The 17,139-nt window shown below is 56.4% G+C and overlaps 1 protein-coding gene across 2 annotated transcripts; it reads left to right on the forward strand.

The window, feature by feature from the left end:
• The first annotated feature begins 7,217 nt into the window (after nucleotides 1-7,217).
• On the forward strand, nucleotides 7,218-13,910 carry Tle5 (TLE family member 5, transcriptional modulator). 2 transcript variants are annotated; one of them, XM_051172896.1, is made up of 7 exons: nucleotides 7,218-7,373; nucleotides 8,960-9,057; nucleotides 12,209-12,272; nucleotides 12,798-12,842; nucleotides 12,996-13,058; nucleotides 13,404-13,478; nucleotides 13,666-13,910. In XM_051172896.1, the coding sequence occupies exons 1-7, from the start codon at nucleotides 7,347-7,349 to the stop codon at nucleotides 13,885-13,887; spliced, it is 594 nt and encodes a 197-aa protein (XP_051028853.1). In that variant the 5' UTR covers nucleotides 7,218-7,346; the 3' UTR covers nucleotides 13,888-13,910. The 2 variants fall into 2 exon arrangements, with proteins under 2 accessions (XP_051028853.1, XP_051028854.1); XM_051172897.1 differs by having other exon boundaries at nucleotides 13,669-13,910.
• Nucleotides 13,911-17,139: the final 3,229 nt, after the last annotated feature.

Genomic DNA, 17,139 nt, shown 5'->3' on the forward strand with positions numbered 1-17,139 from the left:
TTTTTGTAGTTCGAGACAAGGTTTCTCTGTGTAGCCTTGGCTGTCCTGGACTCTGTAGACCAGGCTGGCCTCGAACTCACAGTGATCCTCCTGCCTCTGCCTCCTCTGCTGGGATTAAAGGCGTGCGTGCCACCACCGCCCGTCCCTAATTCCTGAGTCTTTATCTCAGGCCTAACAACCATTTCATAGAAAAAGCGACAAAGGGACCCGAGAGGACCGAACTCTGTGCCTTCAAGATTACCCCCCAAAGAGAAGCCATGAGGTGTGGGCAGACACACAAGAAGGGTTTGGGAGCCGGGCATGGGATACACGCCTTTAATCTCAGCACTCGGGAGGCAGAGGCAGGCGGATCACTGTGAGTTCGAGGCCAGCTTGGTCTACAAAGCAAGTCTAGGACAGCCAGGGCTACACAGAGAAACCTTGTCTCAAAAAAAAAAAAAAAAAAAGGGTTTGGGGAAGCAGGTGACCTGATCACCGCAGATGAGCAGTCCCTTCACAGGCCATTGGCTCACAGAACACCCCGCGGCATCAGACCCCAAAGCCATGAGCTTGGGAGACGTGTACTGGGCAAACGTGAGGACCAGTGTTCGAATCCCTGCCTTGCCAGCATACACCCTTAAGTCTAATGGCACACTAGTAGCCGATGTGTCCGTGCGAGCACTCAGGGACACCAGTTCATCTTGGGATTGGTTCTTCCAGGCCGGGCTCCAGTTCGAATCTCACTTTTCCTGGGAAGCTGTGTGTCTTTAGAGCGCTGTGCCGACTTCTCTGAGCCCCTCACAGCTTCTTACTGGGAGGATTCTCAACTTCAAATTACAGAACTCCGTCGTCCCGCTCAGCCATCATCGTCGGTCGCAAAGGAAGCACAGGCCAGATTCACCCAGCATGGGGGATGCCGGACATGTGTGCGTGGGGTTGTGGGGGGTGGCCCACTCTGTCCTCACCTGGCAGTCAGCCCTGGCTGTTCCTTGTCTGTACAAACTGGGCTGTGTTTTGAAGCCAGAGTGAGGCAGCGCACACCTTTTATCCCAGCACTCTGGAGGCTGAGGCAGGTGGATCTCTGAGTTTGAGGCTAGCCTGGGCTACAGAGAAAGTACCCTGGCCTCTTTCCTTACTAAGCTGTTTTGTTGTTTGTTTTAGATTTTTAAAGTTTTTTATTTTATGTGAGTTTATCTGCCTGTGCACGTGTGTGCAATTCCCACAGCCGCCAGAAGGAGGTGTCGGGTCCCCTGGAGTTGGAGTCACAGGCTGGAGTGTGTGCTGGGACCCGAACTGGGTCCTCTGAGGGAGCAGCCGTGCTGTGACCACCGAGCAATCCCTCCAGCCCCTTCTATGTTACCCTAGGTCTGGAGTACAGCGGTGAGGTTGGGCCCGCCACGGATCCTCCCATGCCCTCCTCTTTGTACCCTGGAAACTCTATCTACCCTGGAAACCCAACCAAGTGCCACTTTTGAACCCAAGAGAAGCCCTCTCTCTACCCAGTCACCATTTTTTTTTTTTAAAGACTGGGTCTCACGGAGTCCAGGCTGGCTCCAAGCTCAAGAAAGTAGCCGTGGCCGCATGTGGTGGCACACGCCTTTAATCCCAGGCAGCTGTGAATTTGAGACCAGCCTGGTCTACAAAGCGACTCCAGGACAGCCAAGGCTACACAGAGAAACCCTGTCTTGAAAAACCCCAAAACAAAACAAAACCGTAGCAGAGGACGATCCTCCTGGCTCAGCCTCCGCCTCTGGTGAGCCACCACACAAACAGAAACCGGGAGATGGACATCGCCTCACTCACTGAGCACCTCAGGGATCAGGAAAGGCCAGTCCATTGGGGGGAGGGGTAACCCAGGCCTTTCTGCTCCCCAAATAACCCCAGGTGTCCTCGGAGAGGCTGGACAAGACCTTAACCACACTCCCGGTGGCTCTGTGATCTGAGGTGCCCTCCCCCATGGATGGGTCAGGAGGCCTTTAGGCAGAGAAATTTCACAAGCAAAAGCCGCTTGAGGAGGCTGAGGGGCGGTTTCCAGTCCTCCCAGGCAAGCCACAGGCTCCCATCAGCTTCCTGGGTCACTAAGGCACTGGACTCCACCCCCAGTGCTGCATACCCACCCCTACCCCCGTCCGCTGTCATCTGTCATCGCAGTGTTCAGGAGGTGGCAGCAGGGGCAGCAAGTGTTCAGGGGCAGCCTCAGCTACATAAGGAGTTGGGGGCCAGCCTGGGCTACATGAAACCCTGTCTCAAAAGAAAAATAATAGCCAGGCCTGGTGGTGCATGTCTGTAATCTCAGCACTGGGGAGGCAGAGGCAGGCAGATCTCTGAGTTCGAGGCCAGCCTGGTCTACAAAGTGAGACTAGGACAGTCAGGGCTATTACACAGAGAAACCCTGTCTCGAAAAAACAAACAAACAAACAAAAGAAAGAAAGAAAAGAAAAATGATAATAAAACGAAACATTTTAAGTGTTGGTCCCTGTCCTAGGTTTTGGAGACAGGGACTAAAGGCGTGGTGAACCAATTAAATATCTAAAGGTATCCAGCCCCCTCAGGTGGGCAGAGCTCACAGCCGCCCTTGGGCAGGACCCTGAGGTGAAGGTGCAGTCCTGGCTTCTGTGTGTGTGGCCAGATGGTTTTGTTGTTTGCAGGGCTGGGGACCTCAGGGCCTGTGCTCACTCAGAGACAATCAGCACACTCCCAGCCTGGAGGCTCTTCACACAAGGACTTACTCCCACAGCCCAGGCTGGCTTCACATTCACTGCTGGTGAGGGTGTTCTCGAACCATCTGATCCTTCTGCCTCTGCCCTCCAGGTGCCGGGACGGCAGGAGTCTGAACCACCACATTTGGCTCAAAAGGAAGAAGATGAAATATAAAGTCCTAAAACTACAGACAGTCCACACAGCCAGGCTTGTCCCTGCCTAGCTGACAAAAGAAATCACTCACAGCTTGTGCAAAGGCCCTGGGGCAGGACTGTTGGAGGAGCCCAGGCCCAGGTGTCTGGAGCACAGGGAAACCACTGTCAGGGAGGGGTGGGTGGGGGAGGGGGAGGGGGAGGGAGGGGATGGGGGGGGGGAGTGGAGGACAGGTGAAGGGGAAGGGAGGAGTTGGATGTGGGGAGGGAGGGGATGGGGGTGAGGTGGGGGGGGAGGGCCTTCCACATCACTGAGCTGGGAGGACAGGCCCTTTGGAGCCTCCTCAGGTTTAAGGTTGCATGCCCTGGCTTAGAACCACATGGCAGTCAACTCCCACCAAGGGAACCAGTGGGAATTGGTCCACTTTGAAAGTGGAAGTGAAAAAAAAAAAAAAAAGAAAGTGGAAGTGATCCCTTGGGTGACAGCCGCTGCCGTGATAACAGGAAACTCACCCATAGGCAGGGTGGCTGGCCTGAAGCTCCAGATCTGGATGGAGTAGCCCACTCCCACCCCTACTCCCACCCCCACTCCCACCCCCATCTCCCACCCCCACGCCCACCCCCATCTCCCACCCCTACGTGGTCACAGAGGGAGGCCGTGGTGCTCAGAGGCCACCTGTTTGCCCTGGCCTCTCACTATCCCAGCCAGGAAGGATATGAGTGTCCCACAGTTGCATACCTGAGACAGGTCACCACCCCGAGAGGCTCCAGGACTCAAAGCTGCAGACCACGTATGAGGGGTGGGCTGTCACAGGAGCCTGGGCTCCCACAGCCTGAGCGCCAGCTGATGGATGGTTTGACAGCTTCCATTGTGAGGATTTTAGGTGAGATTCTTTTGGGAGGGTCTCATGTAGCCCAGGCTGGCCTCAGACAAATTGTGTTTCGGAGGATGGCCCTGACCCCTGATCCTTCTGCCTGGTTACCATGGTGCTTGCTAGGCACACTCCACCCAGTGAACTCCTTCCTTAGCTAGGGGTGACAGTGACATCACTGGAGTTGAGGTTTGGGCACATGTGACACTCTTAGCGAGGAGTGGGTGGAAGCCGGCGTAGTGGTCAGGACAGGTAAGGCCCAGGACACCCGCGAAGAATTCAAAGGGTTAGGGTTAGGGTTAGGGTTAGGCTGACAGAGGACATTTGCGGTAGCACCGCACAGGACGCCCCAGTGCCTTCTGGGAAATAATCGTTTAGCTCCTAAGCCCAGGTTGCACAGCTTTGGCCAGCATCCCACTCCAGCCAGTGTCCCAGAGTCACCTACGTTCATGCCACTCCCTAAAAGGGCCCAACCCAATGCGACTGAAACTAAATCCCTCTCTGCCAACTGCTGTGCAATTTGGGCCACGTCAACTCCCCTCTCCGTACCTGCAGTTCTCTCTTCTCTTAGGGATACTGGTAGCTCCTTCCTGTTCAAGTGTTTAAGCCAGAGCCTGGTGCAGAGAGCAGGGAAGGCCCAGTGGTTAGAGCACTGGCTGCTCCCGCCAAGGACCTAAGGTCTGCTTCCCAGCACCCACATGGCAGCTCACAACCACCTGCGACTCCAGCTCCAAGGACCCAGCGCCCCCTTGTGGCCGCTGTGGGAACTGCATACACATGGTCCACGCGGGCTTGCAGACAGGGATGCATGAAAATTTTAAACCAGGAGCAGCCTGACTCAGCCTGCAAAGCCCAAAGCCTGTCAGCCCAGCTTTTGCACTTTTGCGGGACGGGGGTGGTGGTGGTGGGGGGCAGCCAGAAGAACCCAAAGTTCAAAGATGTCCTTGGACCACCCACAGTCAGTAAGTCAGTTTATATGTCAGCTTGTTAAACAGAGCTTGACCTGGGCTGGAGAGATGGCTCAGTGGTTAAGAGCTCTACCTGCTTTTCCAGAGGTCCTGAGTTCAATTCCCAGCAACCACATGGTGGCTCACAACCATCTATAATGTGATCTGATGCCCTCTTCTACAGATACAGCACTCATATACAATAAATAAATAAATCTTTAAAAAACAAACAAATAAATATAAACAGAGCTTGACCATAATTCTATTCTGTCCTTCCTAGCGTAGTATAGAAATTTGCTTGTTTGACATCTATCTATCTATCTATCGATCCACCCACCCACCCATCTATCAGCTTTTTTGAGGTCCTATTATGTAGCTCTGACTGTCCTGGAGAGGTCTCTGTAGACCAGGCTGGCCTTGAACTCACAGAGATGCGCTCTTCCTCTCTGAGCGGTGGGATTAAAGGCCTGTTCCGCCACCACCCAGCTGATAAAGAAACAAACAAACTTGTGTCTCTAAACAGCTGCCACGTGGAGGGGAGCCCCATGATTCCTGGGTCCGCAGTGGCCTGTCTTGACCTCCAGTGTCAGCCCTGTGTCTGGCTCCTCTGCCCCCACAGTGGCTGGTGTCCCATCCTCTCAGGAGAAACTGCGCCATCCCAGGAAGTCACGGGAGGGAAGTGGTCACACAGGACCGGCCAATGCGTGTGATGACACACGACAGCTCTGGCCATGTTGAAATCACAGGCTGCCAGCAAGCCATGAAAAGGCAGCCTGTATGACCCAAAGTGGGACAGAGGGATGACGGTGACAGGGAAGGCTGGCCTGCGGCAGGAGGCTCAGGAGTTCAGCTTTGGTGACACAAGACCCTGTTTCCATGCAGTAAACTAAGACAATGTGAGAGGCCGACCGAGGGACCTTGACAAAAGCTCCATCGGGAGCAGCCGCTCTGCCTCCGGGGACCATAGTCTGAGCCCTGCCTCACGAAGCCTGGGGTCTCACTCCCCACTGGGGCTCCCCACTGGGGCTCGGCGTTGCAGTGGGTGGGCCACCGTTTCTCCTCACTAGCCTTGTGGGCCACATGAGCGTGACACTTGAACTTTGCCCCTGGGTGTCTCACGTATGGGACTGTTTGAGACAGAGTCTTGCTATTTAGTTCATGCTGGCCTGAAGTCCTAGGAATCCTCCTGCCTCAGCTTGATTTGAAGTGTTGAGATAACAGATATTAGCCCAGGGAACTATTTTCCTCTTATGTATTTATTTATGTTTTATTTGTTTCTGTTTTTCTTTTTCTTTTTCTTTTTTTTGTTTTTTTCCAGACAGTTTCTCTGTGTAGCCTTGGCCATCCTGGACTCACTCTGTAGACCAGGCATCTGCCTGCCTCTGCCTCCCGAGTGCTGGGATTAAAGGCGTGCGCCACCACGCCTGGCTCTGTTTCTGTTTTTCGAGACAGGGTTTCTCTGTGTAGCTCTGGCTGTCCTGGAACTCACTCTGTAGTCCAGGCTGGCCTCAAACTCGTGGAGATCCACCTGCCTCTGCCTCCCGAGTGCTGGGATTAAAGGCGTGCGCCACCACTGCCCGGGCCAAACTCACTTTGTAGACATGGCTGGCCTTGAACTTGCAGACAGACACTTGCCTCTGCCTCCTGAGTGGTAGGATTAAAAATGTGTTTTACCACGTCTGGTATATTTATTTTGTTTTTTATTTTTTAGACAGGTCTCATTCTGTAAACTAGACCCCAGAAATTGCAACCATCCTCCTGCCTCAGCCTCCCAAGGGCTGAGATGACACTAGGACCTGGGAACTCTTACTTTTTAATTTATAAAACAGGGTCTCTCACTATGCAGCCTTGGCTATCCCAGAACTATGTAGACCAGGCTAGCCTCAAACCCAGAGATTCTCCTACCCCTGCTTCCTGAGTGCTGAGATTAAAGGTCTGCGCCACAGCCTCCACCACCACCTCCTGTCACCCTCTTTAACTTTTTGTCCTGTTGAGACAGGGGCTCCAGTAGCCCAGGCTGTACCCGAACTTACTGTGTAGATCAAGGTGGCTTCCACCTACTCCGATTTAGCAAGCCCGTTGTACCTCCCATGCAAATTGTCTCTTATTTTTCGTTGTTTTGAGACAGGGTCTCTGGTAGCCCAGGCTGGCCTGGGACTCTTCTTGACCCTCCTGCCTCACCCCTGGAGGAGTCACTGGGATTATAGATTCTGCGGGACAGGTGTCACTTTGCTGCTCAGCGTGTTCCCCACCCCCCGCCGGGCCCCCCAGTGTGACAACCCCCTCCCCACTCCCGAGAGGACGTGGCACACCGTAGGCGCTTCATAAATTCACCCTGAAGCCTGGGTGTCCAGGCTGTGAGTCTGTGGCCTGGGGAATTGGTGGGGGGGGGGGAGGGGGACACTGAGGCAGGCCTAGGGCCGGGGTTCCGGGCCGCGGCGGGGGCGGGGCGCACGGGGCCAAGGTCACGGGTGGGGCGTCCGGGCCTGCGCAGTGCCGGGCGCGGCAGGTGGAGCGGGAGCCCGGGCGGCACCGCGTCGCCATTACACAATAGCGCGGGCGGCGCGGGCGGGCGGCGGGCGGCGCAGGAGGCGGGACGCGGGGCCCCGGAGCTGCCGATCGGGGACAAAGCGCGGCCGCCCGGCGCCCCCCGAGCCGCCCGAGCCGGGGCGCAGCCCGCGCCCCCCGCGACTGACATGATGTTTCCGCAAAGCCGGCACTCGGTAAGGGGGACCCCGCGCGCTGCACCCCGGAGCTCGCCCTGAGCCCCCAGCCCAGCTCACTGCACCCCCCCATCAGGGCCCTGCACCCCCGCTAGCTCGGATCCTTTCTGTCTCCCCGCCCCAGGGCCTGTCTCAGGGGCTCTCCCAGCCCTGGGCTCTGTCTCCAGGGTCCTGGCACCCCACAACCCAGGCCTTGCAGACCCCCACCAACCCCTCACTGTATCCTTCAGCCGGATCCCTGAACTTTGATCCCGGCACTGAGTCCTCCCACCCGCCGTCCATCCCGATTCCAAGGTCCCCCCTCCCCCTAGGCTCCGGACCAGCCGGTCTCTCAGCCCTGGGCCCTCGCACTCCACTACAGCCGCACTCGGCCTGACTCCCAGCCCGGGGACTCAGCCTCAGAGCTGAAGCACCCCAAGCCCAGGCCCTTCATCCCCTCAGCCCAGCCGCGCCTGTCCTCTAGCCCAAGACCTTGCACCCCCACTTCTCTGCTCTGCAGCCCCCCCCAGGCCCTGCTCTCTAACGGCTCCAGACTGGCCTGCCCCCAAGTCCAAGGCCCTGCACCCACCACCACCTGGGCCCTGCACTTCCTTCCATCTCAGATCTGCCCTGTACACATGTCGAGTGTCCCGCACCCCCGATCAAAGCCCCGCACCCCATGTCTCTCCCTCCAGCCCTGTGGGGCCTGGCGTCACCATCCGGGCCTAGCGCCACCCCCAACACCCCCAGCCTGGCCCTGCGTTCCTCCTTCAGCTTCATGCCCCGCACCCCAGCCCTCATCCTCAGCACCAGAGTTGGGGGAACCTGGTGGCGCTATCACGCCCGCCCCGTGTGCTCCCCTGTCCGGAGCTGGATACCGTCAGGCGCCCCCCCACTCCTCATCTCCAGGCTCCATCCCCCACCCCATCCAAGCCCGGGCCCAGCTGGCTTGCCTCCCACCCCAGCTTCCAGTGGCTCTGCACCCCACACCCGGCTCCTAGTCATGCTACCCAGATCCAATAATCTTAAACCCCAACTCCTGGCCCAGTGCCCTCAGATGCTAGCCCTGTACACCCCCCCCCGCCCCGCCCGCCCCATCCCCGGCCCGCCCTCTGCCCCCTACAGCTACCAGCTTTCTCCCTGGCTGTCCCACCCCATGGCTTTGGCTAGGGCCGGAGTGTGTGTGTGTGTGTGTGTGTAAATCCGCGAGATACTCCTGGGGGGCTGGACAGGTTTTTTTGGGGGGGTGTCCCCTCCTGGAAGAACACAGACCTGAGAAAACAGGTGTGATGAGGTACCCCCAGGAAATGTGGGGTGGTAAGCTAGGAGACTCTTCCAAGCTGGTTTTGAAGGGAGGCAGGTGCCCTGCTTGGCTTAGAGAGGTTTTCCCAGAAACCCCTCTGGGGGGGGGGCAACTGAGAGGACTGAGGTGCACCCCACTCCACGGGTGCCTGCTCCCCCAAATGACCAGTGCATAAAAAAAAGCCCCCACTGCCTAGGGGCCTCAGCCCCCTCCTGGCTTCCTGGGAGAGTGCTGCTGGGGCCTGTAAATCAGCAGCTCAGGAAGTGGGGCGTGAGTAGGGCGCTCACCCTCCCGCGCCCCGCAGGGCTCCTCCCACCTCCCCCAGCAGCTCAAGTTCACCACCTCCGACTCCTGCGACCGCATCAAAGATGAGTTCCAGCTGCTGCAAGCGCAGTATCACAGGTGAGCCCTGGCCCCGGGGGAACCTGGGCACCCCCATATAGAGTTGTCTGTCTGTGGCATGGAGGAAGACTAGGTGTGTGTGTGGGGTGCCCCTGTCATTCTCATGGCTCAGGAGGTGGTGGGGAGGGTGTGTGAGGGGGAGAGTGGGGGCAAGAGTGTCAGCGGTTCAAGGTCATCCTCAGCTGCTTTGCAAGTTGGAGGCTGGCCTGGGCTACGTGAGACCATGTGTCCAAAAACAAGCAGCCGCACCGTGTAGAGGAGTAAACTGAGGCACGCGTCATGTATGGCTCTCAGGTTAACACAAGCCAGAGTGGGTGCACAAAGAGGGTGGGTAACCCGCTGGTTCACACAGCCCCACCTTCTCTTTATGTTCAATTCTGGAGTTGGGGGGCCCTTGCTAGTGCCCCACTGACCACCCCGCCTCCAGCCTGGTTGCTTCCACCACAAATCCTTTCCCCGGTTCTGACTTGACACTGATCACCCCAAAGCCCAGAGAGGTCAGCAGTTTTGGGTGGGGCACACAACACAGAAGGAATAAAAACTGAAAGGGGGAAAGTGAGGGGTGGCCCAGGGGTTGGGGTTCAGCCACAGGCCCTCATTTGACCCTAGGCTGAATGGTGAATGGGTGTGGGGCTGCAGGCTCAGCGTTCTGGCTCTCAGACACACAGGCAGGGGGATGTCGGTGTTTTGGGCTAGCCTGAGGTACAGAGCAAACCTCTGACTCAGGAAACAAACTAGTAATGAAGAAGATGATGGTGATCATAGTGATAAATCCTTTATGACCCTTTGATTTCTCTAGAAAGAGGAAATAGTTTTGGTGGAGTTTTAATATTTTATTTGTATTTTAAATTTATTGTTGTATTAAAATTTTATGTAGATTGGTGTTCTGACTGCGTGTCTGTCTGTCTGTGAGGGTGTCGGATCCCCTGGCATTGGAATTACAGACAGTTGTGAGCTGCCATGTGGATGCTGGGAATTGAACCTGGGTCCTCTGTAGGAACAGCCAGTGCTCTTCACCACTGAGCCAGCCTTGGAGCTTTCTATTTTTAAAAAATTTATAAAAAATTTTTTAAAATTTAAAATTATTATTATTATTATTATTGGTTTTTTGAGACAGGGTTTCTCTGTGTAGTCTTGGCTGTCCTGGACTCGCTTTGTAGACCAGGCTGGCCTCGAACTCACAGCGATCCACCTGTCTCTGCCTCCTAAGTGCTGGGATTAAAGGCGTGCGCCACCACGCCTGGCCTAAATTTATTATTTTTAACTTTTTGGTATTTATTTTGAGACAGTGTCATCATGTAGCCCAGGCTTTCCCCAGCCCCCTAGGTAACCAAGGATGACCTTGAGCTATAGTAGATGACAAGCAAGGGGCAGGTCAGCAGTCTACCCACTGGACCCAGCCTTTTCCACCGTAAAGAGGAATTTAGGTCACCGGTGCTGTGACACCGACACCCCCACCCCACCTGGCTCTGGTCTCCCACTCGTAGGGTGACCTCTTCCGCACAGTGGCCACAGTGCTGTGTGTCTTCCCCTAGGGTCTCCCTGGGCATGGGATTATAGGCACTGCCACTCTCCTGCCTGCTTTGCATGGTGCTGGGATTCGAACTTTAGACCTGGTGATTGAGCTGTAGGCACTTAAGCCCCTGAGCCCTGGTCACCCCCTCTTCACCTTGTTACTTAGTTTGTAAGAACAGGGACTCTGTATGTGGCTCGGATACCCTACCCCGTGATGCTGAGCTTGACTGGCTTTATTTTTATTTATTTATTTTTGTTTGTTTGTTTGTTTTCAGGACAGGATCCCACTTTGTAGACCAGGCTGGCCTTGAACTCACAGAGATCCTCCTGTCTCACCCTCTCAAGTGCTAAAGGGTTTTTTTGGTTTGCTTTCTTGATTTAAAACAAACTATTTTGTTGGACAGCGGTGGCGCACGCCTTCAATCCCAGCACTCGGGAGATAGAGGCAGTTAGATCTGAGTTGGAGGCTAGCCTGGTCTACAAAGCGAGTCCAGGACAACCAGGGCTACACAGAGAAACCCTGTCTCAAAAATAAAACAAATAAATAAATAAACATTTCATATTACATTGGGGGGTATGCCAGGTGCCGTGGCACACACCTTTAATCCCAGCACTCGGGAGGCAGAGGCAGGCGGATCGTTGTGAGTTCGAGTCCAGCCTGGTCTACAAAGTGAGTCCAGGACAGCCAGGGCTACACAGAGAAACCCTGTCTCGAACAAACCAAAACAAACAAAAACATTGGGGAGTGGCACCGCTGTGGTGGTCAGAGGACATCTAACTTGAGGGAGTCAGTGCCAGGCATGGTGGCAGTCACCTCACCCACTGTGAACAGGACCAGGCCTTCAACTCCTCTGACCCCTCTCATGCTGGCCTTCCTGTCCCGGGGAAGGCTGCTGCTACAAAGAGAAACAACTAGAGCCTAGACAAGTCCAGCAGTTGGGCTGGAGTCATAGGCACAGGAAGGCAGGGCGACCCCAGCCTCCTGCCCTGACTAGAGAGACGGCAGGGCTTGGCATGAAGAAAGTTCTTGAAGCCAGGGCCCCTTGGGGTGTCCCCCCCAAGCTCTGTTCCCTGTACCTCTGGGCCAAGCACCTGTCTCTGTGTGGAGAATTCTGAGTTTTTGGGTTACTGCCTGCTGTGTGACCTTGAGCCAGTCACTGGCCCTCTCTGAGCGTCCACTGAGTCATGTGTTAAGATGAGGGAGGCAGATGACTAGGTCTGCAGCCCTCATCAGCCCCTCCAGGAAGGCACCTCTGACCTTGGTGGTTGTTTTCACTCCATTGAGACTGCTTTCACAGTTTGACAGAGGGGGAAACTGAGGTAACTTCACATGCCCAGGATTGCAGAAAACCCAGAGGTGTTCCCAAATAAAGTCAGCCGTGGTGTTTTGGTCCCTTCTCAGTTGGCAGCTTAGGGCTGCCACTGTGTTGGTGGCACATCTCAGCATCAGTAACTGGAGGCAGGAGGATTGGGGGGTTCAAAGCCATCCTCAGGTACATAGTGAGTTCAAGGCTAGCCCAGGCTACAAGGAGACCCTGTCACAAAAAAAAGCCAAAAAGTTTCTAGCTTGACCCTCCAGAAGGTGCCACCCCTACCCCCGGGGGGGCGCCTCAGCTGGCTTCCCTTGTGTCCTCAGCCTCAAGCTGGAGTGTGACAAGCTGGCCAGCGAGAAGTCAGAGATGCAAAGGCATTACGTCATGGTAAAGTCCCCGCTGGGACCCGGGGGGAGGGGGGGCTCGGGGCGGGCGACCCCAGACTCCCCACACACCCCAGGTGCCTGCTACGGAGTCCCGGCGGACCAGGGGCGGCCTGGCTGCCAGCCCAGGTAGTGGCTGAGGTGCCAAACCACCGGCTCACAGCCTGGGCCTGCCAGGTCCCTGCTGTCCTTGGTGGCGGGAGGAGGACGTGGTGTGGAAGGCAGCCACAGCCAGCCGGAAGCAACAGCTCCCTCCCTTCAGGCCATCCTGCCTGCCAGGCATCCCTTAACCCTTCCCCGACCAGAGCTCTCCAAACCCCCAGGGGACCAAAGGGACCACTGTAGCTAGGACCCGCGGTTCCCAGCAGGGGAGGTTGCTGGGGTCTTGAAGAACAAACAGGAGCTCGCTGGATGGGGGTGGGGGATGGGGTGGGGGGGTTGGAGTGGTGGAATGTGCAGGCTTAGTCAGGCCTCCCGGAAGGCCACACCCCTTTGGCCTCTGACACGCCTCTCCGCTCCACCCCCACAGTACTACGAGATGTCTTATGGGTTGAACATTGAGATGCACAAACAGGTGAGCCTCAGTGTCCCGCCTCCGGCACCCCATTGCCCTGTGACCCCCAGACTGAGCATTAAGGCCACGTCTGTTACCCCTAGAGGTTGGCACGCCCCCCTCTCGTCCCTCCAAGTGCCGCCAGGTACTGAGGGAAAACCGTGTGTGTTCCAGGCTGAAATCGTGAAGAGACTCAATGGCATTTGCGCCCAGGTTCTGCCCTATTTGTCACAGGAGGTAAGAAAGCCCCCGGCGGGGGGGTTCTCTCTGCACCTTGCTTGGGTACCCAGGGGTGTCCTCTCTGAACTTATTGAAGGTGAGAAAGGCGGGGGCTGGAGTCAGACGCCCCCCTGTGGGCGGGACACCAGCGTTCCGAGAAAATTCCCTGGAGGCGCCCCACCCCCACCCCACCAGCCCCTGAGCTGGCAGGACAGGACCTCGCTTGTATATTCGAGCCTGTTGCCCACCGCACAGGATGTCGCCCCCCTCCTTTTTCCCCCTTGTAACAGTCCTTTTCCAGACTGTCCCTTTGCCCGACAGAACAGTCACCTGACCCCTCTGTCCCTCCTTTGCCTGTTCCAGCATCAGCAGCAGGTCCTTGGAGCCATCGAGAGAGCCAAGCAGGTCACGGCTCCTGAGCTGAACTCCATTATCCGGGTAAGTCAGAGCCCTGGAGGCCAGGTGGCAGGTGACTGGTGACCCAGATGGGTGGGTGACAGGTGATGGGCACCCAGGTGTGCAGGTGTGGGGCCTGGGTGGGCAGATGTTTGACAGGTGACCCGGATGGGCAGGTGTCAGGTGACAGGACCCTGGGCTGACCTTTCTCCCCACCCCCACCCCACAGCAGCAGCTCCAGGCTCACCAGCTGTCCCAGCTGCAGGCGCTGGCCCTGCCCCTGACGCCGCTGCCTGTGGGGCTCCAGCCGCCATCGCTCCCCGCGGTCAGCGCGGGCACCGGCCTGCTGTCACTGTCGGCGCTAGGCTCTCAGACCCACCTCTCCAAGGAGGACAAGAACGGACATGATGGAGACACCCACCAGGAGGATGACGGCGAGAAGTCAGATTAGCTCCTGGGGAAGGGGGGAGGGGGAGGGAGGACGACCGGGAGACAGGCACAGAGAGGGTGCAGGGTCCAAGGACCACACAGCACACAGCGCGCGGTCACTAATCAAGCTTCCAGCCCCCGCCCACCCCCTCCAGTCCTGGTTCTGGCCCTTCTTGCTGTGCATCCTGGGCCTGGGGACCCCAGAGGGTTACCCCAGGCTACAGGGAGCCGGGAGAAATCCCCCACCTGCGACATTTACTTGGGCCACAGCCACCAACCTTGGCCCAGAATGTACACAACGCGATGCTAGCTGCCCCCTTTCCACCCTGTGCACCCCGTGTTTGCCCTGTTCCTCATCTCGGCTTCCCGCACTGCGCACCTGCTAGGTCCAGATTTCCCCCACCCCACCCCCAGCTCACTCAGCCCCGCCCCCTTCCCTCACCCATGAAAGAAGGGGACAGAGGAAGCTATGGCTTGGGGACTGCAGTGGGGGTGGGCACCCCACAAACTTCCCTTCTCTTCCCCCAAATAAACGTGAGGGTTCTGAAGTTGGTTTCTCTACTATTCCTTTTTCGTCCCAGTATCTTATAGCCTGTCTTCTAAGAAAGAGAAAGATAAAGAAGTTAAAAAAGACGGAGCCCCACGCGTGTCTGTGTAGTTAGCTTTGGTGCGTCGGCTCGGTCTCTGCGGAGAGGAGTGGAGGGCTGCTGTACTTAAGGGTGGGGGGTCTAGCTGTGCCTTTAAAATAAAAACACGAAAAGGTTGGCCGTTGTGTCCCTCCTTCTGTCTTGTGGGCTGAGGACCCCTTTTCCTCAGGGTACCCCTTGTCTCGAAACAAGACATCCCAGGAGCAAGCAAAGGCCCAGAGAGTGAGCCTGGGGGACCTGAGGTCAGACGCACAGCACAGCTTTCTGCTGTTTCAGAGTGTGTTGATGGGTGGGCAGGGTGGCTGTGGCACCACACAGGGACGTCACCGGAGCCCTGGTTGTCCTCTGAGAGATGGCCTGAGCGCTTTAGCTACCCGAGCTAGGCTGTCAACGTGGCAAGCCTCTGCATGCGTCTCCATTTGGAGCCTGTTTCCTTTTTTCTTCTTTTAAAAAAAATTTTAATTTATTCAGATTACAACTCAATTGTTATCCCATCACTTGTATCCTCCCATTCCTCCCTCCCTCCCACTTTTACCCTATTCCCCTCCCCTAGGTCTATGGCCGAGGGGGACCTCCTCCACCACTATATGGTCATAGGCTATCAAGTCTCATCTTGGTAGCCTGCTTATTCTTTCTTTGAGTGCCACCAGGCCTCCCCACTAAGGGGAGGTCATCCCATAAAAGCCTTCACTTACCAGGAGATTGGGATAGATGTGAGGACACCACACTGGGACTTGTGGTAAGAGAAATACAGGAGATGGGGAAATAGAAGGATCCAGAGGCTCTTAGAAACCTAAAGGAAGAACATCGTATCAGGTGGATCGGGGCCCACAGGGGTCTGCTCAAACTTGCACCAACCAAGGACAATATAAGTAGTAAACATTGAACCCCTCCTCTGATCCAGCCAATGGACAGGACATTCTCCACAGTTATGTGGAGAGCGGGGACTAACTCTGACATGGAGCCTGTTTTCTATTTGTTGTTTGTTGTTGTCTTGTTTTTCACTTTACTGGTTCGTGTGTGTGTGTGTGTGTGTGTGTGTGTGTGTGTGTGTGTGTGTGGTCTCCATGTGGCCTGGGAATCGAACTCAGGGTGTCCGGCTTTGCATCAACCGCTTCTACTGGTGAAGCCATCTCTCCGGCCTAGTTTTTGCTGTTTTTTGAGACAGGGTACACTGTGTAGCCCAGGCTGGCCTGGAACTTGCTTTGTAGACCAGGCTGGCCTCAAACTCACAGAGATCCGCCTGCCTCTGCCTCCCTCCCGAGTGCTGGGATTGCAGGGGTGGCCCACCGTGCCTCGCTGGCCTTTTGTGTTTTGATAGTTTCTTGCTAGAGTGCAGACACAAGCACCATGGAGCCTGGAGTTTGCCCTGAGTCTTGGGGTGCTGTATCTCTTGGGTTCTTCAGCCAAACAGTCAGAGGGGTGCCAGGTGCCATGGTACACACCTGGAATCCCAGCACTTGGGAGGCAGAGGCAGGCAAGTCTCTGTGAGTTCAAGGCCAGCCTGGTCTACAAAGTGAGGTCTGGCCAGCCAAGACTACACAGAGAGGAGCCGGGCGTGGTGGCGCACGCCTTTAATCCCAGCACTCGGGAGGCAGAGGCTGGCGGATCGCTGTGAGTTCGAGGCCAGCCTGGTCTACAAAGTAAGTCCAGGATGGCCAAGGCTACACAGAGAAACCCTGTCTCAAAAAAAAAAAAAAAAAAAAAGACTACACAGAGAGAACCTGTCTTGGGGTGGGGGGGGGTGGGGGAGAATCTAGGGCACCTTTGGGAGAACAAACTGGAGGAGTCTGGGCTGGAGCATTGTCCCCTTTACCCTGAGGGCTCCTGTGGGGAAAGTCCTGCCAGCAGTTGGGCTGGCAGTAAGGGGACCCCAGGAAGAGAGCTGAGCCAGCCTCACCTTGGGTAATTGATTTGCTGATGGGCTGGTAGGTGCCTGATGAAGGGGTGGGGGTGGGGGTGCCCCTCCCAGAGGGCTGAAGCTACCAAGACTTGAGCCCAAGGCAGCACCCAGGACCAGGTGACATTCCACCCTGATGTCCTTCCCCATAGATTTTGCTGGCTCTCTCAAGACCCCCAGGGGGACCTTCCACTCCTCCGTCTCTGTGTCCCCATTACAGTGGTTCTGATGTCCTCTGTTTTGGAGTCAGCCTATGGCTTAGAAACTCTTGGGACTATAGGGGCACACCCCAGGGCCAGGCTACTCCATAGGCCCCAGGCCCTAAGGCTGCATGGAGGCTGGGAGCCCAGGCACTATGGACTCTACCCTGTTCCCAGTAAGGAGAAGACACCTCAAGCAGCCACTATCCCCCTCCACCTGGCCTGGGAGCTTGCACCCTAAGTCCCACCTTGGAGTGACAATGGTGAAGTGAGTCTCAGATATGGCCCCTCCTTCCTACCGGGCAGGTGGGGAAACTGAGGCCCATTGAAGTGCTGGAGATGGTACAAGGCTGCAGAGGGAGGCTAGTCCCCTCGAGGAGGACACTGATGTTTTTGTTGGGGCCCTACAAAGAAAGCAAGCAGGGGAAACCAAGACAGCACCCCAAAACCAGCAATTGATTAAGCACCAAGGCTTGCTGGGTATTGTCCTGGCTTCAGGCAACACCTGGGTCCCTTGTCCCTTCCAA

This window comes from Acomys russatus, chromosome 31 (genome assembly GCF_903995435.1).
Source record: "Acomys russatus chromosome 31, mAcoRus1.1, whole genome shotgun sequence".
NCBI classification, from domain to species: domain Eukaryota; kingdom Metazoa; phylum Chordata; class Mammalia; order Rodentia; family Muridae; genus Acomys; species Acomys russatus.

What these genes read in the sequence shown, in the direction of transcription:
- Tle5 (XM_051172896.1), top strand. Translation starts at nt 7,347, where the DNA reads ATGATGTTTCCGCAAAGCCGGCACTCG. An exon ending in TTCCGCAAAGCCGGCACTCG is followed by an intron (nt 7,374 to 8,959) that starts GTAAGGGGGACC and finishes CGCGCCCCGCAG; the next exon opens with GGCTCCTCCCACCTCCCCCA. An exon ending in TGCAAAGGCATTACGTCATG is followed by an intron (nt 12,273 to 12,797) that starts GTAAAGTCCCCG and finishes CCACCCCCACAG; the next exon opens with TACTACGAGATGTCTTATGG.